The sequence below is a fragment of the Camellia sinensis genome, chromosome 5 (genome assembly GCF_055761805.1).
Source record: "Camellia sinensis isolate YWXY chromosome 5, ASM5576180v1, whole genome shotgun sequence".
Lineage (NCBI taxonomy): Eukaryota > Viridiplantae > Streptophyta > Magnoliopsida > Ericales > Theaceae > Camellia > Camellia sinensis.
The window spans coordinates 112,268,224-112,292,953 of record NC_138965.1 but is presented as its reverse complement, the minus strand read 5'-3'; the positions used below and the strand labels follow the sequence as shown (position 1 = coordinate 112,292,953).

The 24,730-nt window shown below is 31.8% G+C and overlaps 1 protein-coding gene across 6 annotated transcripts; it reads right to left on the bottom strand.

The window, feature by feature from the left end:
• Nucleotides 1-1,988: 1,988 nt before the first annotated feature.
• Nucleotides 1,989-20,158, bottom strand: LOC114300632 (uncharacterized). Of its 6 annotated transcripts, none has more exons than XM_082869598.1 (13): nucleotides 19,702-20,158; nucleotides 17,426-17,545; nucleotides 15,681-17,267; nucleotides 14,371-14,544; nucleotides 12,584-12,660; nucleotides 10,335-10,406; nucleotides 4,035-4,078; nucleotides 3,891-3,914; nucleotides 3,732-3,809; nucleotides 3,548-3,642; nucleotides 2,553-2,730; nucleotides 2,339-2,446; nucleotides 1,989-2,265 (listed from the first exon to the last, which is right to left on the bottom strand). In XM_082869598.1, exons 8-13 carry the CDS (start codon nucleotides 3,908-3,910, stop codon nucleotides 2,193-2,195), a joined length of 552 nt encoding a protein of 183 aa, XP_082725724.1. In that variant the 5' UTR covers nucleotides 3,911-3,914; nucleotides 4,035-4,078; nucleotides 10,335-10,406; nucleotides 12,584-12,660; nucleotides 14,371-14,544; nucleotides 15,681-17,267; nucleotides 17,426-17,545; nucleotides 19,702-20,158; the 3' UTR covers nucleotides 1,989-2,192. The 6 variants fall into 6 exon arrangements, with proteins under 6 accessions (XP_082725724.1, XP_082725727.1, XP_082725723.1 ...); XM_082869601.1 differs by having other exon boundaries at nucleotides 2,553-2,703; XM_082869597.1 differs by having other exon boundaries at nucleotides 14,371-17,267.
• Nucleotides 20,159-24,730: the final 4,572 nt, after the last annotated feature.

Here is a 24,730-nt window from a genome sequence, read left to right as displayed (position 1 = left end):
GGACTACCAGTAAATGAAGATGGCAAAACAAACCTTTGACCAATTTGTCCAGGTCGCACATAATCTGGATCCATATCTGACAACTCTTGGTAAAGCTCAGCCCGAAGTTTCCCTTGATTAAGCTTGTAGTATGTCAATCGATTTTGCTCAGTTGCAGCCCAAGCATCTACCAAAAACTCTTGAAATAGTTTCCCACCTCTCAAAATTGTTGAATACTCTGTGGGTCGTTCAAACAAATGATAACTATAAAAATTCATTTGAGTAAGTCGATCAATTGAAGGTCGATCATACTGAACATTCCACAATTTCAACTCAGGTTCCCATCCAAGCTCACCATATGGAAATAATAGAACATAAAGTAATGGCAAGTATGCTGGGTGACATTCATTAATTTGCATCAACTCATTATTTCCTCGGAAATGTAAAATAATATCTCTCATTCCATTTACCTCTGTTCTATCACCTGGTATTACAATTGCAATCTCATCTGTAGTTGGTAGGTTATACCGACGTCGATCAGTTGTTGAACTGTAATGAAGATGAGCAGGTAGATTGTGTCCTGCCGAGTCTAATTGATGTAAAATGGCATGAGCCTGGCGATATTTATCTACAAATGCATTGACTTGCAACAAACTATCCTGAATAGTTTTGAGAACATCTCTTCTCAAGTTAGGATTTCTACGATTACGAATTTCTAAAGCTGAATAAGGGTCATAGATATACAGCTGAGCATAACTCGCATCCTGCCCTGGTTGTGGTTGTAGTGATCCTGTTCGATGTCGCAATTCCCCATGAATTGTGAATGATGTAGGGCCCCTTCCACTGAGTACTCTAGGATCCAATGTAGCACCAAGACTCGTAAAAGCATTGGCTGCATTGTACACTCGAGTATAACTTCGAAAGGATTTTGATTGATCATTATTCCCATCATACAATGCCTGAAGTGGTGGAGGGGGTGTAATAAGTAAAGGTAGCCCAATCTTCCCTTCCAAACAACAAGTTCCGAATAAAGGACACTTTATAGATGATTTTGTCAATTTTTCATCCATCCAATGTAAGGCTGAACAATAAGGACATAATACATCCATCTTGCCAAGATAATGGCGGCAAGAATCTTTGTGTGCCCGGGCGCCAATTGATATACTCGTAGGTAGATCTTCTAATTCATCATCAGTACATAGATCTTGTTGAAGAAATCGATTTATAGGAGTAGACCTACAAATATTTGTGTATAAATAAAATTCTGTAAAACAAAACGGTATGAGTAAAAGTATGTATTGAAGATGTGAGAATCTGAAGATGTGCTTGAAGAAATCGATTTATAGGAGTAGACACAGTAATTTACCAATTCCTTTGTGAATTTGAAGATGTGCTTGGCATAGAAAACGAACATGTCTGATGATAGGTAACCATTGTTCGTTTTTGTGCCGACTGAGAATCTTCAGTTATTGTTTCCCACTCCAAGTGAGTGCGATCACGACGAATTGGTGTTAAATAACGTTGTCTTATTTGAACACATTCTTCTAATCCCTCTTGCTCTCGTTGCAAGCATTGAAATTCAATTTTTTCACGCTCTCGCCGTGCCTGTTGGGCCAATGCAGCTTTTGATATTATATTATCATTTTGTGCCTAAAAAGAAAATATTTTATCATTGAAGCAAAATATGTGAATATTTTGTGTTTAAAATGAAACTATCTTCTTATTTTTTCCTTTTCTCTTAATTTTGTTTTATATTTTATTTGTTTTATACCTTTAATAGTGTTATCTTTATTTCTTTTTTTCTTATTTCTTCCCTTTCTATCTTCTTATTTCTTCACTTTCCCTTTCCCTTTCTTTGTTTTCTATTTTATATATTAAATAAGAATTAAAAACATATCTTATTTAGTTTCTCCTTTCTTTATATATTTTTTCTTTATTTCTTCGTTTCTTTTTTTCTATTCTCTTTATATAAGTAGCAACTTATGGATGGTACATTATAAATGCACATGTATCCATGCAAAATAAGAATAAATAAATTTGAAAAATACATACAAATAATAGCAAGTTACAGGAAAACATATTACAATCATTCTACAAAAACAACATAAAACAATAAATTCATTTTACACACTCATATATTTTAACTATCAAAATTTTGATTAGTTTTGCATCATATTTTCAAAAAAGAATATATACCACTTGACATGCATTTGTCATTCTCTTGCCGGAAGGAGCCATCTTTTCTTTTCCTTTAGACATTGGGTTGACCTTTTCTTTATCTTTTGCCTAATAAATATAAATAAAATATTGAAAAGATTAAAAAAAATCTTATATAATCTTATATAAATAAAATACATACAATGTTTCACTTGATTTTGTACTTATCGCACGAACACGGATAACATTAAGGTCGTGCTCATCACGGATGACCACACCAACATTTCTACATGGAGTTGTAGGGGGAGGCCTACAGAAATAAATTATGAACAAATTAAAATCTATATAATAAAGTGGTAATAGTAAGAGTAAAAAATTCAAAATTGTCTTGGGTAAAAAATTCTTTTTCTTTTTACCAATTTGGTGTTAAAGAAGGTTGTCTTGGGTTAATACATTCCTTCGATCTTTCTCTTTCTCGTTCTCGTCGCAGGCGTTGTCCCAATTGGTATGCAGAACATGGCTTTTGATTTTTTTCACGTTCTCGCCGTGCACGTTGGGCCAATGCAGCTTTTGATAACACATTATCATTGTGTGCTTAAAATGAGAATATTATATAAGAATGTGCATAAAATGTGAAGATTAACTAACTTGCTTCCCTTTCATCATGTAATTTTTCTTCCTTTTAACTAACTTTTCCTCTTCACTCGGTTAAGTTGTTAGTCATATAAGAACCAATGCATGTATTTATGAAATTTAAAAAGGAAGGGAAAAATAATTTGAAAACACAAAACTGCAAACTCACTATACACGCACTTATTGGTTTTAAGACACTACCCATCTCTTTACAAAATGTACGTTGAAAAGGTAAATATTAAATCATTGGGTACGTAAAATATGAATATTAGCATGTAATGTCTTGTACTTTCCTTTTCTCTCTTCTTGTTGTTTCTGTTGTATTAAAATGCATTTTTGTCTTTTTCTTCTTTCCTTAAGAACTTCTTATAAGAAAAATAAAAATTAAAAAAAATTATATTATGTAGTTTCCTTTTCATCACATAATTGTTCTTTCTTCTTATTTTCCTTTTTCGTTTTCTTCTATTTTATTTTTATTATGCTATGTTGTAGATGCAACATATTGTACAAATGCAACATATTTTTATCATACAAATAGACAAACATATTAAAAATTCAAATTAATGTTTATACAAATGCATTAGCATGTTGTACAAATGCTTACTTTAACATGCTTCAGAAAAACATTTCACATTCAATAAAAAGAATTGAATAAATTTTTGAAAAAAAAACTTTTGAAAAATGTACATAAAAAATAGTATATGACACTATGCAATTCCTAAAAAAATCTATATAATATTCGAAAAAGAAACTTTTAAAAATTGTTGAGAAACCATACCATGGGATGTGCATTTCCTTTCCTTTGCCATAAGGAATAACTTTTTTTGTTTCCTTTGATATTGCCTTGTCTTTTTCCTTTGCCTTTGCCTTTGCCTGTAAAAAATAAGTAGAATATATTTATAAATTATTTTTAAAATGATAAGAAAATACATGTCCAATGTTGAAGCGACTTTTAGGCTTACCTCATGAATGCGAATAGTATTAAGATCACGCTCATCGCGAATAACAACATTAACATTTCTTTCTTGAAGAAATCGAACCTATACATACAAAAATTTTAGAGTGATAAATAAAACTTTATACACATAAATAAGAAAATTAGTAAAGGGAGGTGATATTACGGTTCGGTGTAAGTCCCCATCCACCTATAAAGTATGAGGAAAAAAAAAATTAGAATAGTGATATTGTCCATAACTGTTGTACTTAAATTTATAAGAGAGGTACTTAAATTTATATGAAGAGAAAAAAGAAGAAAAAAAACTTACTTGACCAAAAATAGTGATATTGTTCATAACTGTTGTACTTCAACCTAAAAATGTTTGGTTATATAATTTTAGACACAAAGAAACAAAAAATTAGCAATAATAAAATTAGCAATTAGCAAAAAATTGGAAATGAAATGTTATTTAAATAAAATTCAAATAACATTTAAAATGAAATGTTATTTAAAATTCGCATAATAAAATTAAAAATTTTATTTAAATAAATAACTACCAGGAATAGAAAATACTTAACGGGTTACAATCAAGAGGAAAAGAAATAAATAAAAATATAAACTTCTAAGAAAAAGAAAAAGGTCAACAGATATCAGAGGCACGTGCCTTCTCTGTTTAGAATGGTACAATTTTTTTTTTTTAATTTTTATAACAAAATGTTAAATACTCGGTGAATTTGATTAAAAACAAAACGGATTATGTTAAATACTTGCGTTAAGTTAAATACTTGTAAGTTTAGTACATTTTTTTTTCATGAAGACAACTAAAGTAATACACACACACATAAGGATTGACCAGAATTTTTGAAATACAACATAGAATATTATATTTCCTTTAAAAATAAAAATAAATAAACTCTCTTGCCATATTACACATAAATGTTAAAATGCCAAGTCTTTCATATTTTTCTTTTAATTAGGAACTCTAGATATTCCCAAAATAATTAAATGACAAATATTTATCATCTGTACATTAGAATCACACAGCAAATAAATATCACAGCAAATAAATATTACAGCAAATAAAATGTTAAATAAATTTTTCTGAGTGTTAGTTTAATTTTTTTGTTGCAGGAAGATCAACTAAATAAATCACCCTTACTTTCTTTTTAAATAGCTCCAAACAAACAGTTCCTTCCCTCTCCCCCTCTGTCTCTCTACATTCTTTGCGAAACCCATAATCAAACTCACATTTTCTGAGTCAACCCAGCATTTAGAATAGATGTTTTTTAACAATCACATTAAAATTAAAATGATAAATTAAAACTCGAGCACAATAATTGTCCGAATTTGAACTTTTCTCTTTCTTAACTGACTTCAATTTTATAGAGATGAAATTAAAACCAAAATTAAAACCCATTATAATCATAAATATTTTGAAGTTCACCATTTATGATTTGGAAAGTCCAAACATAAATTTATGCCAAAAAAAAAATTCACCACATAAGAAAGCCATTTTATAAGCAATAATGAATAATTATTTCATCAAGCAACTAAAATAATACACACATATGCATTTACCTGAATTTTTGAAATGCAACATATAATATTATACTCCCTTAAAAATGTGAAAAAAAAAGGAACATAAATCTCTTGCCATATTACACATAAATGTTAAAATGCCAAGTCTTTCAAAAAAAAAATTAAATGAAAAAAAAGCAATCACTTTCTTTTTAGAATCACACAACAAATATACTACATTTGAATGGTACAATTTTTTTTTTTATAACAAAATGTTAAATACATTTTTTTGGGTTAACTTAAATACTTGGTGAAGTTAAATACTTGTAGGATATTTATAACGGATTATGTTAAATACTTGTGTTAAGTTAAATACTTGTAAGTTTAATAAATTTTTTTTCATGAAGACAACTAAAGTAATACACACATATATACCTTAACCAGAATTTTTTGAAATACAACATAGAATACTATACTCCCTCAAAAAAAAAAAAAAAAAAAAATACTCTCTTGCCATATTACACAGAAATGTTAAAATGCCATGTGTTTCAAATTTTTCTTTCAATTAGGAACTCTAGATATTCAAAAAAATGAAAAAATTGAAAAAAAAAAATAGTCCATTTCTTTTTAGAATCACACAATAAATATATTATATTTGAATGGTACAATTTTTATTTTTATTTTTTTATAATAAAATGTTGAATACATTTTTGTGGGTTAAGTTAAATACTTGGTGAATTTGATTCAAAGCAAAACAAATAATGTTAAATAGTTGGGTTAAGTTAAATACTTGTAAGTTTAATACATTTTTTTTCATAAAGACAACTAAAGTAATATACATATATATACATTCACCAGATTTTTTTGAAATACAACATAGAATACTATACTCCTTTAAAAAGGTGCCAAAAAAAGAAAAAAGAAAACATAAACTCTCTTGCCATATTACACATAAATGTTAAAATGCCAAGTCTTTGAAATTTTTCTTTTAATTAGGAGCTCTAGATATTAAAAAAAAATTATGAAAAATATTTATCATCTGTACAACACAGAGAACTAAAATATTTATAAAAAAATATTCAAAAAAATTGATAAAAATATTTATCATCTGTACAAAAAAAAAAAAAAAAAAAAACATAAACTCTCTTGCCATATTACACATAAATGTTAAAATGCCGAGCCTTTCAAATTTTTCTTTTAATTAGGAACTGTAGATATTCAAAAAAGAAAAAAGAAAAAAACAGTCCCTTTTTTTTTTAGAATCACACAACAAATATACTACGTTTGAATAGTACAATTTTTGTGTAAAAGTATATCTTAGTGATGTCTCTCTCTATATCTTGCATACATGTGTGACCCACTAAATGAAATGTTCTTTCATCAAAAGGGTGACTAAATCATGGTTGATTGCATCTATTTTTGAAAAATAAAATTGAGTATGTAGAGTTCTTCAACTGAGCATTCCAGTGATTAGTGATGTGCTTGATGGTTTAGTAAGTTGAATAGAAATGAATAATGCCTTTTTGTCAAACAATCCTATGGGCGCCTAAGCCTAGGTTTTTATTTTGGAAGGAATATAAATAAATAAAAGGGAGAATAGAAGCTCATATTACATCAAAAGATATCATCACATAACTACGATGAAGCAGCCCGACTATGCCTCACTAAGTAAAGGAGTCAGGACAACCAAACCATGATGGTTATGATTAGTAAATTACTTAACTTACTCTCTCTCTCTCTCTCTCTCTCTCTCTGTTCATCAAATTTGAGTAAAAATTTGATTAAAAGTTTGATCTGATACGAATACTCCAATCCTTACTCTCATGGTCTTCTTCAAATCTTTTCAAAAAAATTCCAAACTTATCCTAAAAACCATCTCCTATCTATACTATTTTTTATGAAAGAAAACCATCTCCTATCCATACTCTATTTTAAAATTTTATCAGAAAAGATTAAAAGTATTATTATTGGAGATTTGGTAAAAAATTTTGTTCATCCTTGATTTAGTGAAAATTTTGGATCTATTACGTTTTTCTTGTGTATAATAGCCAAATAATTTTGAGACCAACCTTATGTGTAAGGACCAAATTTGTGCTTAATAGTTCAAATAATTGACAGTAATTCTTTGATGAAAAAATAATTTCTGCTTAATGTTTTTTTTGATTAAAAAAATTGACAATAATTCTGATTAAAAATTGACAGAAATTTGGTGATGAGAGACATTTCCTCAATGTTTAATAGTTCTGAGAGAAATTTGGTTCACAATAATTCTGGTTAATGTTTAATCAAAATTGATATAAATTTGGTTGACATGATGTTTTTTAAATAATTGACAGACCAACTATTATACACAGTTGACAGTAAACACAATGTGTATAACCTTTTTTTTTTTTTTAATAGCAAACCAATTTCTGTTTAATGTTTTTTTTTTATTAAAAAAATTGACAATAATTCTGATTAAAAATTGACAGAAATTTGGTGATGAGAGACACATTTCCTCAATGTTTAATAGTTATGAGAGAAGGCACGATGTTTAATCAAAATTGACAGAAGGCACGATGTAAATAATTTTAAGATTAAAAATATATTATTTTTTTTTCTTAAATAACTTGTAACATTTTTGCTTGTATTACATGCTCTACAAAACTCAAATAAATAACAACTCTCTCTAATGTTAATGCAAATTAAGAAATAAACATATAAGATTTTTAATGTTCACCAATACTGCAAATCAAAATATAAGAGCAAGTAAAAAAAAAATTGTAAACCCTGACAGAATAATTTCTTAGTTGATGATTAAGTAAACCCTAAAAAAAATTGTAAACACCTAATAATTTCTTTGTTGATGATTAAGTAAACAAACAAACCAAATTTTTTAAAATTGAATTTATGCACAATTTGTATATACAGAATCTTTTTATATAATGCACCTAATATTAAAAAATCCAAGGCACTTAGATTCACATGATTTGTGAAGATCATCTATTTTTTTTGAGAGCACTGAATTTCATTTTAAATAACAAACATAGAAAAATCAAAACACTCAGTAAAATATATCATCAAGTTTCTTTTGAATATGATATCTCAAACCAATAATTTTGAGTCATAAAAAAATCATCTCTAAAGCCAAAAGGGGGCTTGGATTCTCCACAACTTTTTTTTTTTTTTTTTTTTTTCTTTTTGGAGTGTTGAACACATTCAAGAGGCTGAACTAAACCAAGCAAAAGGTCAAACCACTGAACTGAAGTATGCTCTCTCGTGCTGCACCACTTCATTAATTTCCTACCTAATTTTATATACAATTTTTTAAATTTTTTTGTGTAATAAATATAGATATATGAGTGGCATGGTTGTCACAAAAGTTTCATTCAATTTTATTGTTGTGGGATATCTCTAGTGTCCAACATTGTAGTGGTGACTTAAAGGGGTAGGCAACTTTTGTACTTATTTAGGATATCAAGTTAAAAAGAATCCCATATAGTGTATGTGTATATATAAGTATTTTGTTTTAGAAAATAAAATAGCAAATTGTATGATTGAATTCAAAATATAAAACTTAAAATAAATTTTTAAAAATAATAAAGTTAATATATTTTCCAAAAAAAGAAATAATAAATCATAATTACCCATATAACTAATTTAAAAAATGTCTTCAAATATCAAGTAGTTCAATAATTAGAAAAATGTCTTCAATAACATCAAGTAGTCACTACAAGAAAAAACACTTTTCGTGACCAACATTTTGGTCGCGAAAAGTACCATATTTGGTCGCTAAAACCTTTTCGCGACTAAAATATGTTGGTCGCGAGTTGGTCGCTAAAGCCTCGTCACAGATAGTTTTCTGCGACCAAAAAAGCCTTTGGTCGCTAAAAGTGACCATTTGCGACCAACTTTTTTGGTCGCGGAAAGTCCAATTCATATTAGCCAAAAGTAAACTTTTAGCGACCAAAGATAAGTTGGTCGCCAAAAGTCAATGCCTTGACCCAAAAAAAATAATTCTTTTGTGCTACCTGGGACTTGAACTCGTGACCAAGGAGTCACCATGCACCCAATCCCCTCTGCCATCACCATGCTTCTTGTTCATATTCCGCAAAAAATATATATAACCCATAAAAATTCGGTCATATATTATTTTATAAAACTTTTAATGCCTAAACAGAAAAATAGCATGTAATTATAGTAGTATCATTTTTTTTTTAAATTTATCTCGCCATAACTTTCCGCGACCAACTTTTTTTTTGGTCGCCAAAGGGTAATCTTCCGCGACCAAAAAAGCCTTTGGTCGCCAATAGTATACTTTCCGCGACCAACTTTTTTTTTTGGTCGCCAAAAGGTGATCTTCTGCGACCAAAAAAGCCTTTGGTCGCCAATAGTATACTTTCCGCGACCAACTTTTTTTTTTGGTCGCCAAAGGGTAATCTTCCGCGACCAAAAAAAGCCTTTGGTCGCCAATAGTATACTTTCCGTGACCAACTCTTTTTTTGGTCGCCAAAGGGTATACTTTCTGTGACTAACTTTTTTTTTTGGTCGCCAAAAGGTGATCTTCCGCGACCAAAAAAGCCTTTGGTCGCCAATGGGTATACTTTTCGCTACCAACTTTTTTTTTGGTCGCCAAAAGGTGATTTTCCGCGACAAAAAATTGTGGTCGCCAAAAGTTAAATTTTGGTCCCAGAAAGTGGACTATTTGCGACCAAAAAAAAAAGGTGGTCGCCAAAAGTGTTTTTTCTTGTAGTGAGTTCAATAACATGTCTTCAAATATGTGTCAATAACCTTTTTTGAAACCAATTTTCAAGTGTATAACACCAAACTAATTTAAAAAATCCATTGAGCAGAATTTTTGGCGGAACCAAAATTTATGATTTTGGTGATCAACAGTTAACAGTAAACACATTGAGCAGAATTTGGTGATTTTGGTGACAAGAAATTCTGCTTTGAAAACACATTGTGCAGAATTCTTCTAATTGAGCAGAATTCTTTGAAAACAGTGGACAATTAAAATTCTTCTCAGTAAACACATTGAGCAGAATTCTTTGAAAACACAGTTGGCTCAATATCAAAGCAAAACAATAACAGAAGCTGTAGCCAAACGTTACCAAAGCAATAAACTAACCGAGCAGCCGAGCTTTTTATTTTTTATGGCTCCAAGTTCCTGATTAACTAACCGAGCAGCCGAGCAAAGTTCCTGTTTCAAGTTCAAGTTCCTAATTTCAATTAAAAAATAAGTGATATTGTTGGGTGCAAGGAGATACATGGAGCCATGTGAAACTAAGTGAATAAAATAAATGAACATTCATACTTAAATAAATGAACATTCATACTTAGATATATAAATGAACTTTCGCAACCATGTGAAACTAAGTAAATAAAATAAATGAACATTCATACTTAAAATAACATACGTTTTTACTCATTAAAAATATATTATAAGAATTTAATATATTTCTATCATAAATATATTTTACTGAGTAGTCATTAAGTATAAATATTTTACTGAGTAGTCATTGGGTGCAAGGGGAACTTCACTCTGGATGATATATGCTGGTAGTCATTAAGTATAAATATTTTACATTGATGATATATGATGTTAACGTGAATATTTTACATTGATGATAAGAAAATATTTTATTTGAGTTTATTATTCACACTGTCAACTCAGTAAATATTATTCACATTCAGATTCATATGCTGATATACCCCTACTTAGCTATATTGTTGCAGGTCATAAACATTACTGATATACCAGCATATATCATCAGTTTATTAAGATTAAAATATTTTATTTGAGTTTATTATTCACACCGTAATGTTAATGGCAAGGGGAACTTCACAGTATTTTATATGCTGGTATAAATATTTTCTTAATCATATTTTCTTAAAATGCTATTCTTAATCATTAAAATACTATGTGCCAAATATGTTTTTCAACTCACATTTTTCTAGATGTCATTGTGCCAAATATGTCATATTTTTCAACCTCTAACACCATTTTGCGAGGGGACCATTTTCAAAATAGAAAGTCACAGCAGTAAACATCATCATGTTTTTCAAAATATGTTTTTCAACCTCTAACACCTCTGTTTGAAGTTCTTAATCAACTAAGAAAATATTCTTAATCAATATTTTCTTAATCATAAACTAAAGCATCAGATTAACCAATCTACTATAATCTCAAGTCTGGAGTAAATGAAACGAAATGGTGGAGTCCTATCTTTTAATGATCAAAATATAAAAGTATTTAAATATATTATTGTATCCTATTTTGTATCCTATAAATTGTAAATTGTATCCTATTAATGAGAGAACAAAGGGAACAGAGGGAAAAAGAGAGAACAAATTGTAGAAAGGAAAGGAGAGGTGTCAAGTATTTTAACACCTCTGTTCTCTCACACTGCATCGCTGCCAACCTCTAACATCTCTATTTGTAGAAAATTTTAAAATCTCAAGTATAAATTTTATGATATATTGTATGATAGAAAATTGTATCCTATAAATTGTATCCTATTAATGATCATAAATATATTTTATGATAGAAAATTGTATCCTATAAATTTTAAATTGTATCCTAAAAGTATTTAAATACTTTAATGATCAAATTTACTCCAGACTTGAGTATTTAAATATAAATTGTATCCTATTAAGCATCAGATTAACCAATCTACTATAAAAGGAAATAATTGAAATCATTAAAAAGATACCCAAAGAAAAATCCTGGTCAGATACATGCAGAAAAATCCTGAAATGAATCCATATGAAAAATGATTGATCAGGAAACTCTTGTATAATTACAATAAAAAATGAAACTCTTGTAAACTCTAGTTGCAATAAACTCTTGTATAATTACCAGAAAAAATGAAACTCTTGTAAACATTTCCAGAAAAATGAAACTCTTGTAAACTCTTGTATTGTAAACTCCAGAAAAATGAAACTCTTGTAAACTCTAGTTGTATTATGCCTTTTTGTTCTTCGCTCTCTCTCCTTAAATACTCAATTGTCATGAAGAAAGAGTGAGAGAGAAAGAGCAAAGCACAGAATTGAGAGACATGTCCGAATTTTGTATATTAAAATTTATTTGGAGTAGTCATTTTTGGAGTATATCATCATCATTGGTTTCAATTGGCATCAAGCATCATCAAGCATAGAAAAATTTATTTGGAGTATATCATCATCAAGCATCATTAAGCATAGAAAAATTAGCTGAGTTAATCAGCCGAGAGACATTTTTGGAGTAGTCATTTTTCTATGCTTGATCATCATCAGCATGTATATCGTCATTTTTTGGAGTACTCTAGAGTCGGCAAAACCAGCATGTATCATTAAGTGTATGTTAATCATTGGAGTAGTCATTTTGTTTCACATTACCGAGCAGCCGAGTTATTGAAGTTCCTGTTTCACTTGGAGCCAGAGTGAACAACGGTAAGCTCTGATGAAGGCAAAAGCTGAGGGAAAAAAAAAATTCAAGAAGAAGAACAAAAATGAGATAATAAAAATGAGAGAAAGCATATATGAATCGATTGACTGTGCATATAAGAGAGGAAAGGAAAGGAACCCGAAACATAAGAGAGGAAAGGAAAGGAACCCAAAACATAACTGTGCATATAAGAATTGGACCCAGCAGTTAAGAACCCAGCATATATGGATTCAATAACTTATGATTTTGAGTTCAATAACTGTGCAAAAGTATGTGCTTCTCTCCAACCCACCTCTGTTAGAATTTGAATTCAACCCACCTCTGTTTGAATTCAATAAAATGTTGACATGTGCTTCTCTCCAACCTTCTCAAATCAATTTCGTATGTGCTTCTCTCCAGCAGTTAAGAGTGCAGTAGTATTTTTCTGTCAAGCTTCACATCTCATCAGAGAGTAGGAATGGGAAGAAGACAGAGGGTATGGGGGAGACAGAAATGTGTTGGGCGGGAAACCTTTGATACATTTTGATATAAACCATTGATCTCAACTATTGATATAATATTTGGAATTGATCTCAGCCATTGGATCAAAATGTATCTCACATACATTTTGACACATTTTTCAAAAAGCTTTGTGCCTTATTATATAGATATTTGCTCAGTTATTATCTTTTTCTTTAAAAATCAATTTCTTTATTATCTAATACACTCCTACAAAACAATATCTTGCTTTGATAGTTGTGTCTGAAATTTCACTCTTACAAAACAAGGCCTTGCTAATTGCTAGGTTGTGTAGGGAAAACCCATTCGTCTCTAAACGTGTGGCCTGTCGGAGTAGAAGTGGTTTTACAGACTTGCCAATATATCTCCCTCAGCCGCTCCTCCACCAGAAGTACTTCCACTTGAGCAGCAAGCCAGTCTAGGTACTCAAAAAGGAAAGTCATTATGTTCGAAAACTTGTGTGATTTGGAGAGAGGGAGAGAGAAGAATTTTCTTGGCCCTAGTCACCCATTTGGATAATTAAAGAGGAGAGAAACGGAGTGAAACTAGAAGACATAAATAGTTAAACAAGCCAAGTTAGGCCGAGTAGTAAATTATCCAACTTGGTTAGAAAATTTAACAAATTTAAAAAATGTATTTAGGTTTAGTTTGTTTATATTTCTAACCGATGTCAAACAAGTTTTAATAAAGCCGATACTTTCCAAATCTCTCCAAAAGTGGAGATTTGTAGGGAGAAAAAAACCCAACTCCGTCTTTTCGTATTACCAAAACTACTGGTCTAGATACAAAGAAATTAAAAGAAATAACATGAGAAGTTTATTTTGGTAAAACAATGTGTATAAAGAGAGCAACAATTACCTTCTCTCCCAATTTATGTAATCATTTATTTTCTTTTATCTCCTTAATTACCAAACAGCCTGTTAATTTGTTTTTAATAGAATGCCAAAATGAAATAGAGAATTTAATGACAAAATATGCATTTTGTTTTTGGTCTCTAGAGACTATAACGTGTCATGTGAAAACTAGTAAAATATAAAACAACGATACAATGGAAACGGGGGTAGAAGACCTCATCTTTTTTCTCCTTGATTACCAAACAGACTGTTAATTTGTTTTTAATAGAATGCCAAAATGAAATAGAGAACGTAATGACAAAATGATAAAATATGCATTTTGTTTTTGGTCTCTAGAGACTATAACGTGTCATGTGAAAACTAGTATGGAAATGGGGGTAGAAGACCTCATTCGGATGAAGACGATGGGTATGGTGCTTGGGGATCCCGCATTCCTCCATACACTGGTAATGTTGTTGAGCAACGGCCAACATCTCCTCTTTGGATGGCAAATGGGCATTACCAGATAAAACTTGTGCTACCCAACTCGATTGCAATTCCATCATTAGAAATAAAATTGCCTGATTGTCAAGAGAACTTTCCACTCTCAGAGTTCATTCAATTGTTTGGACAAAACAAAAAATAAAACTACATAAAAATCCATTAAGAATGCTCTTTCTTCACCATATGGTATATTGAGTATAGTTTTGACCTCTTGGTTGGTTCTACAATAACATCACAGCTTGTTTCAAGAAAATTTAGATTAATGATTATTCTTAGAAAGGAAGCATAAATAATTCTAACAAGAAAATAAAATGGAAATAGCAACAAAGCAAGAAAGAGAAAAACAAGAATGATTCTAACTAACCCTATAAGGTATCACAAAATTCCACAGTAGTAATAACATGTGGTTCCAAACTATACCAAATCCAACCCATAACACATGAATTCTCACTACACCAATTATCATAAATTTTATTATTAGTGGCAAGAGGGAGTTCGCTAAGGAAGCGGGACTTCTTGCCACGTAAGAAAATTTTGATAGCATAGACCCAAGCCAAATAATTGGCACCATTCAATTTCTTGGTAGTGATAGATTTAGGCATGTCATCATCCTTATTCACAGCCATAGCCTTAGCTTCACTCAGCCATGGCAAAATACTTACAAATAGTCAATACCCACAACAACTAGCACCCACAACAACCAATATAGACAACATAACTAGCTCAAAAATAAGAATTCATGACAAAATATGCATGAGTAAGGAGAACACAGGTCAGCCAAATAGATTCGGATCCAAATTAAACCAACACAACAACCCACCAACACAAATCAACAACTGAAGAGCAAATGTCCCTTACTAGAAGGATTTCGGCCCATATATAGTAAATTCCAATAGGTAGAAATGAAAAAAAATAGTCTGCCAAACCATATTGAGGCAAAAATCAAACAAAATACCAACCCAACAGCAGCAAAACAACAAATTAATAGCAAATATCACTACAGAGAGGATTTTCGGCTCCTACATGTCCTATTTCAGCAAGAAGAACCAGCGAAAACAGGGCCCAATCCATATTCAAAGAGAGGCATCAAAAAGCACAAAAACATTTGAAAATAAAAAATTTCACATCAGGAATAATCGAAAATTTTCACAAAAATCATCATAAATCTCAAGAGAAAATTTCGAGTCTATAGGGATGTAGGTCTTGTCCGTACAGTGCTTATGTTAGCTGACGTCATCATACGGCTGATGACATCAGCACTTCTCGGTCACCTCAGATCAATCTCCAGAGTCTGTAGAGCACTTTCTAATGAAGAATAGATTGCTCTGATACCAAGTCAGAATGTAAAATGAAGAAATTTAGGGTTAGGATATAAGAGGAACTAGAAGAGAAAAGAAAAGAGAAAGAAACTTTATATATCTTGAAAATTGTATTCTCAACTCTATAGCAGCAAAGTATATATACAAACTCAAACATTGCAATATGACCATCGTACTCTCAACTTAAGTAACTATTAACAGAAGAGCAAGAGAATAGAAAATAACTTTTCTAACAATGTCGATGGTGAGTAAATAATGAAATAAACAATAATAAATATACTTTTTTTTTTTTGGGTTGAAAATAAATGATAATATTATTTTTTCATTCATATCACTAATGGATTAAGTCAATGAACTAATATTCATCATGGAGAAAAGCAACTGTTCTTTCTATTCCCCCAAGAGTGGCAGTTTCAATTGAAACATGAACCTGTTGTCTGTACCTAGGTAATACAACAGTCAGTACACAGAGAGAGAGAGAGGACTTTCCTGTTGAAGCTTATGGTATGGTATGATATGGTGCTTTGCCATCTCTTCTTCAGTTGGCAGCTGCACCTCACAAGACAACTTTTGCTATCGACTTAGTCTGTAGCTCAATTAACAACTGGGAATAGCTTGATCTCACAGAGAAGAACTACAATAATTCATCACCTCAACAATCAAAAGCAAGTTAAGGTCATGGATATACACTTGAAGAGCAACAACAATAGCTGATTCTCATGTTTTTCTGAAAGAAGAAGATATACAATGAAGCGCAATACACAACTACGGAGGAGGCTGGGCCTTATACAACAAAAAGCCTTTCACAACCCAAGAAATGAAAACATGGTCATGGTATTCTCATCTTTTCCACTGAAGCCCCTCTCACCGGGGGATGACTAACCACATCTTCCACACTAAGCATTAACTATTTCATGTAGAAGACTCGGGGACTTCAAACATGTTGGTGCTAATAGAGGCACAATTATTCTTCAAGATTTCACCAACGGGCAGCTTATTTGACATGGGAAGCTCAACCTTGTCCTTTGCCTTTTCTCTTTGCAACTTATTGCCATTCAGTGTTTTAGCTCCTTTCTCTTGCAACCTCCATACTTGAGCATTACTGTTGTCAATATTTATTAAATGTATCATCAAATTTATAGCATGTAATACATACCCCGTAAACTAATACCACGAAAGAGAGTGAAGGGTCGAAGTGTGGTGAAAAGACCACACTCATAGATAGGCCCAACGCGATTGTTGGCGGAATTCCATTTGCTTTCACAAATGGGAAATGGTATTTGTACTTGTAGGAGATCATATCACTTTTAGAGATTTAATAAAAGAAAAAAGTAAGATAAATAAAAAACAAAGAAATGGAAGACTGCGTAGGTGGACACTAAAGGACATCTTGTTCAATGCCCAGTAAAACGGATGATGGCATATGATCTGTCTTGAAATTCCGTTGTCACATGACTCCCATTGTCATATTCAGTTGCTGTCTGTAGAAGAAAGAAACTTCGGATTAGAAATTTTTCCCCACATGATGAAATCCTCATTGTTGACAATTGAGTAAAGCTTGATTGCTTGCAACAAATTCTAGTAAAACAGAACACAAAACCACAAAATGCTGCATGTACTGTTATAATTGACAAATTACCACCAAGTGTTGCCAAGTGTTGTTCCCTTGATTGTCCAACTTTGCAAGTTGAACATTTAGGGCTCTAGAGACTTTTGCAATGGGAGAGAGATCTTTAGAGATGTCAAGAGCAACAACAATCTGTCAATCAGAGAGTCAGAATTAGATACAACTAACCAAAAAAGGTCCAAAGAACAAAGTGAGAATGGCAGCCATGGAAATATGTTGCTGCAAACAGCATTATGAGATTTGGCAGTGGTGAATAAGTCAATAAACAAAACTATTGTTTTGGATGACATAGTAGACAATAACTCGTGCAATCACTTCCATCTATGCTTTTCAGTCTAAACAGAACTACTCAAATAATGTAAATGCCTCTAACAAACACCGAAACAAATCCGGGCATGTTGTGTACTCCAGATCCAAGATGAAAATGTTGTTTTATGACCATATCAAGCGACAGTAGAACAACGATATAAACATTTGAATACTTGATATTGAAAAGTTTCAGGAGTCCAGTAATTATGGCTGTGTACTTGCACTCGTAGCGGTTTATCCACAGTTATTATCACACATTAAGATTCTATTTTGGCTATCTCCTCTCCTCTTTTCTTCTCATTTTTGTTCAAGTTAAGGATTAAATTGGGGCTCTCGTGTTTTGAAAGTCAGCGCATCTGTTTGTGTTCATAGTTACATCTTTCTTTGCTCATGCATCATCAATGCAAAGAATACAAAGAAATAAACAGCCCACATCGGCCCCAAACAAAACAACATCTACAAAAGCCAAAACATCAAGATCAACGGAACCCGTAACCCAACTGTGCAACACCATCAGCAACATACTCTCTAACCAAGGAACTGAATGACACACATCCTGAAAAACGCGCCTGTTACATTTGAGTCTTTTTCACTCGGCTACAATCTTTAGTAAGCCATGATAATATTCTAAGTTGTTATTTGTAACTAATGCTGCTACTTTTGAAGCATACCATTATTTTCTTACCAGAGAAAAGAAACATATTTTCTATACATCAAATATCAGGCCTTAAGTGAAATATGCTCAACTGCTTGGCAAAGGTCAAACTGAATCATTACTACAAAAAGTTCAGTTTGAAAACTCCATATTGTGCTTGATCAATTCATTTGCAAACCTAATTATAGTGCCCCTTCATCCCCAACAAATGTTACATCTTCAAATTTTAACTTGATATTGAAAATGATAACTTAAAAATTTTATATACTTGGATTCTAATTCTAAGGCCCAAGTTTCAAATGTGAGATATGCATCATGACATTTTTTTTGTTTGGTGAATTATGAAAACACTTCTCAGAATATGTCACCCAAATGGGATGATCTTATATAACCATACTACTCGAGTTCTAATGTTCCCAAGATTTCTACCTTGTGTGATTATGCCACCACATGTTTCATTGTAGCTTGTGATGGAAACCAAGTATTTATCTGCCACAATTTCTTATTGTCAAAGATCACCAGATGAGCCATGGCTTTACAGTTTTGAGTTAAGAAAAACGATCATAGAATTGAATTAAATGTTTCTTTATTTTTTATTTTATTTTTTAATCATAGGTCTACATACAGCTTGGCCCCAAACAATCTCTAGTATACTGGGCACATCCTAGGAGTGGCTTCAAATACAGTGAGGAATGAATCCTGAGCCAATGGTACACCACAGGTTTCCACCCTTGACTTCCCCTGTGGGTAGTAAAGGTCATGAGTTGAATACAGTTAACTAAAAAGTTAGCTTATTGGATACAAATAAGCTTACAAAAAAAGCTAGTGTTAAAAAGCTATTTTGTTCAGCTCATTCCCAAGTGTTTTTTTTTTTTTTTTTAAATTTTGTAATTACTTTTTTTTGGTAGCTGAAGTGAGTTTTGTTTGTGGGAAACGAGTACGCAAAAAGTGAGCTAAAGTGTTTTTTTTTTTTTTTCACAGCTAAATCAAGCAAAATGGGTTGGAAATTCCCGATAAAATCCCAAATGAGTCAAATATTCACAATACAAACTACACTTTCTCAAAGTACATATGGATCAAATCAAAGTAATGTAATCAAAATTAAGCACCCAAAAAACAGAAACAAAACAACCCATTTATTTCCAACACCACCTAAAAAGTAAAATTACATTTAAAATTCAGAAATCACAGAAATTAAGCAACAAAGCAAAACCCTAAAAAACACATAACGTATAGCATATGAATCATCTTCCACAAAATAAGAAAAACAGAGACAAATGGGGTTTTTTTTTTTTCTTTTTTTTCTCTGTGTCTGTATACATACAGATAGATAGATGGTAAACCAATCATTTATTGATCGAGATCGTCGTCTTTGTTCTTCTTGGGTTTGCGATAGCTCTCCTCGACTTGCTTGGCCATGAAGAGGCCAGTGTTGGCGAGTTTTCTGATGTTGGGTACATTGTAATTCTGGGTAATATAGATTCCACACACTGTTCCCATCATGAATGTGAAAGTGGTTCTGATTACACCCATTTCTGGTTGTATTTCAAAATTCAAAACTGGCTCAAGATCGGATTTGATTGTTGCAGATTTGGGTTTCTAGAGAGAGAAAGGGTCAATGGAGATTGAGGGGTTTTAGTGACTAGTGACTGAAGCTGGATAGGGGGAGAGAAGTTTGTGTGAAACTTATGAAGGGTTGTTTGGTATGGGAATTTCAGTTTTGGGTTTCGTATTTTCCAAGCCTTTTTGCTTAGCAGAGGCTAACCCCTTCTCCAAGAGTCAACCCATGCCCACCTCCCCCAAGTAATTTTAGGGGTATTTTGAGAAGTTAGTAACTTTTTATTAAATTTTTTAGTTTTTTTTTTAAAGTAATTTGGGTTGCCAATAGATTAATTTTATAATTAATAATTTGGCTAACCTATTCACGAATGTCGATATAAAATAAATTTATATTTGCTTAAAATTTTTTAATTTGGAACAATTAATTTTGCAAGATCCTACTTTATTTTGTTTTAGGGATTCAACTTCAAGAATAATTTTAACCTATCTAATCTTGTCTACAAATCAAACATGGTTTGATTTTTTTTTTAATATTAATCCTAGTCTTAATTGATATATGTAATTTGTGAGTACTCCAGCAAGCATAGCTAAATTAGCTATTCATAATTTCACTTTACTATTTTAACTAGTTACTTTTTAAAAATATATTTTAACAAACTCTCTATTTTAACTATATTAATTAAAAATATTATTAAAAACTTTAGGTGATCGACCGGATGGATAACTAAGGCCGGACAAAAAAGATTTGAGTGATCTACTGGATGAATGACCGAATAGTCGACCACTTAGTGGAAATTTTGCTCCCTTTAGTGCCGAAATGAGAAATGAGAGAAGGAAAAATTAACATAAAATTGAAAGGTTCTATATTATTTAAAAATATTATTAAAAGTTTTGGGTGATTGACCAGATGGATAACCAAGGCCGGACAAATAAGATTTGAGTGGTCTATCGGATGGATGACCGAATAGTTGATCACTTAGTGAAAATTTTGCCCCCCTTTTAGTGCCAAAATGAGCAATGAGAGAAGGAAAAATTAACATAAAATCGAAAGGTTCTATATTATTTAAAAATATTATTAAAAGTTTTGGGTGATTGACTAGATGGATAACTAAGGCCAGACAAAAAAGATTTGAGTGGTCTACTGGATGGATGACCGAATAGTCGATCACTTAGTGGAAAATTTGCTCCCATTAGTGTCAAAATGAGAAATGAGAAAAGGAAAAATCAACATAAAATTGAAAGGTCCATGAACACTGCCTCGTTTGTCTTAGCGAGTTACTGAGTTATTGTAACTCTCAACCATTTCAGCGATATTTGAATGAGTCTGTTGGAGAAGTATTTTCTGTTTCACAATTCACTTTTGTGGTTGAAAAGTGAAAGAAACGAGATTGAAAATGCTCTAAAAGGTTTGACATTAGCCAAAAAAAAATAATGATTTAGAACATATTTTATTTATAAGATAGAAAAAAATACTTAAAAATTGATTCCCAGTATGTATGGATGCAATTTAAGCTACCTAAACTTGAGTAACTAGAAAATGTTTAGAATGGACAATATAATTTCAAATTCCTCGACCCAAATTAAATTAGTACAAAGCTTGGCAGGGCTTTGCACGGCCCGAATTGTATAATATATAATAATTATGAATTATTTTATTACCATTTGAATTAAATTGTATTACAAACATTTTAGGAAAATTTATCCGTAAATCTCATATGAAAGAATATTAATCCATTTAGTACTAAGAGTTTGCTTATGAACTAATTAGTCATTTTTTATTATAAAAAGTTGTATTTATTTGATTTGATACAATTTGAATTTAAATGAATGTCCTTTTCTGATTCATTTTTTTTTTTAATTTTCTGATCCATTTTTAGGATAAGAATAGAAAGGTAAAGTGTGGAATATTCTTTTCGGACGAATTAGTGGCTGAAGTATTGGTTGTCGATTGTGAAAATCTACATTTCTATTAGTATGATTTTTTGGTGTTACATTAGAGTGTCACATTTGGAAAAGCTACACTAATGAATTTTTTTGTATTACGTAGATTGGAGTGTTACGTTTGAAAAAAATACGTTACGAAATTTTTTTAGAATGTTATGTTGTTACATTTAAGAAAATTACACTAAGCAATTTTTTAGTTTTATATTGGAGTGTTACGGTTGGAATGTTACGTTGTTATATTTGATAAAAGTATATTAAGGAATTTTTTAGTCTGTTACATTGGCGTATTACTGTCACAACCCAAATCCGCCCTTATAGGTTTAACGTCATAATCAGCCAGTAATTCGAGATTATCAAAGGCCTTCCTATACAAATCAAATAAGCGGGGCTAGCAGAAGCTAATAATTAAGAAAATAAACATCCAACGAGCTATGAAGACTTATATGGGACAAAAGAACTTTTATATATACGCATACATATATCAGTCCATACACATTAGTCCATGACAAGTTTAATTACAATACATAATCAAAACACAAAAACTTAACCCCGGCCAACAAAATCAATTTCAATAAAAAATTTGCTAAGAACTAGTCCAAATGTCAAAAGGGTGACTCCCAAATCACCCGTGCAGCTCTAAAGCTTAACCAGTTGGAACCCCGTGGTGGCACAAAAGTTGGCTTGGCAAAATGAAGGTTAGGTCGACGCCACTACGTCCACTCTTGCATTGGATCACCTACATACATATATAAAATAATGAGCTAGAGTCCAGAGAATAACAACAGCGTAAAGAGGTTAAAAATGATGTCCTTACTGTAATCCAAATTGGTTAAATATAATAGTAAACAGAAAATTATAATCATTTGCATAACAGATCCATATTTTATATAGAAAACATAGCAGTCATATGTGGTACATCAAATAGTAGAACAATACAGACGGTCATGAAGATCGGACAGTCAGAATTGATGGACGTGCCATCAATACAGTAAATAGAAGTTCCAAGAATTGGAACTGACAGAGATCTCTGTAACAATAATAGTAAATAGATGCTAAGGATGACGAATATAGTTCAGAAAATAAGACAATCATTCACTTAAGCAGAAAATATCATTTCAGAAACAGAATATAGTTTAAGTCAAAAAATACTTATAATTGAACATATCTGTACAAGGTTATTACTTACAGCTGGCTCCTTGGAACACATGGGTAGGACGTGGCGTTCGACCTACATAGACACATGAAAGCACAACAGTTCACAAAACAATCCTTTCATGTAGTCAATTCATAACCTATTTGCTCTAGTCACTAATTTCCCTTTCATTCATTAATTTCCTCATTAAGTTCCATTGTGTTCATGAGATGCAACTGCATATAAAAAACACTTGGAAAGTATGCAAACGGAGGCTCAGAAGTTAGAGAAAACAAGAAGAAAACAAAACTAAGTAGACCCTACTGGCTACACATGCGGTGGCTTGGGTCGCTCGTGCGAGCATAATGTAATTGGGCTTGGCCGCTCGTGTGGTGATCCGGTCGCACTAGCGTTAAGGTCTCGCTGCTCATATGGAGACCCGGCCGCTCGTGCAGTGACCTGGCCTCACCAACGTGTAGAATGCAAAGTTAGGAAAAAGGGGCTTGGCCGCTCGTGCTGTGGCCCAGGCACCTAGAGTGGTCTGGGTGTAGAGCTAGTTCGAAAATTTGTTGAAAATGAACCTTTCTCTTTTGCAAAAACCAAATCTAAAATCATGTAAATCAAAACCCAAAACTCACAAAAACATGTTGAATAACCAAACTTTAACTTAAAATTAAACCATGTCTTCAAAACAAACCCATTTTCATTGAAAAGGAAAAAGATCAAAACTTTGAATATAAGGGCAAAATCAAGAACCATGGAAATGTAAATTTTCAAACTCAAAATCCATGAATTTCTTCCACTATCTACAAGAATCATGCAAGAGACAAGTAATTGAACAAGAATGATGCTATGCATGACAAAATCTTCAACTCTTTCTTTTAAATTCTCCTTTAGGGTTCTTGACATGAACTACACCACCCAATCCCTAATTCAACTCAAATTCTACAATCTTATGTATAAATTTACTTAATCTCATGGGTTTAGACAAGAATTCTTACCTTTGATTGTGGAATTGTTGAAGATGGACTCAAATCTCTTTGATTCTCTTCTTTTCTTTTTTCCTTTCTTGAGCTCTTTCTCCTCATTTCTCTCGAACTCTTCATAAGTCTTTACAAAATATCTCCCGTTATATCTTCCTCTTATTTGTTGACTTAGCCCAAATTTTCCTTAATTAAACGTTAAGCTTAACTTAATTTAAATCAAATTCACTTAATCAAGTGTAGCTTGGCTTTTTCGCGCCCCCTCTCGGAAGTTTGAAAGAAGCCCTACAGCTCGGACTCCTGCAGTTCTGAATCTAATCTCACAAGTGCAATGTGAAATTGATAAACACCAAAGAGTCTAAATCCAGCAAATCATTTGAAAAATTAATTTTGAATAAAAAATGTCAAAATTAGACTGCTTTGCCAGATGTAGAGTCGCCACCTAAATATTTTTGAAAAATCTAGGAAACCCATGACTCGTGCCAAAGGCCACGTGTCCATCATCACCAAAGTTGCCTTAGCTCGGGAACTTAGGTATGAGAAGAGAAGGTCATGAATTGAGCACTCCCGTTCGTCCGATCAAAGATCGGCCTCTACTAATCATGATATGATTCTTATTAACATTATATGCTCTTGTGCCGTTTATTAGGCTAGCATTACTATGCGATGTGCACATACAAGTATAGACTAGTTTGCTCAAATCAGAACAACTCAATTTCATGTTTGTTTTGTGA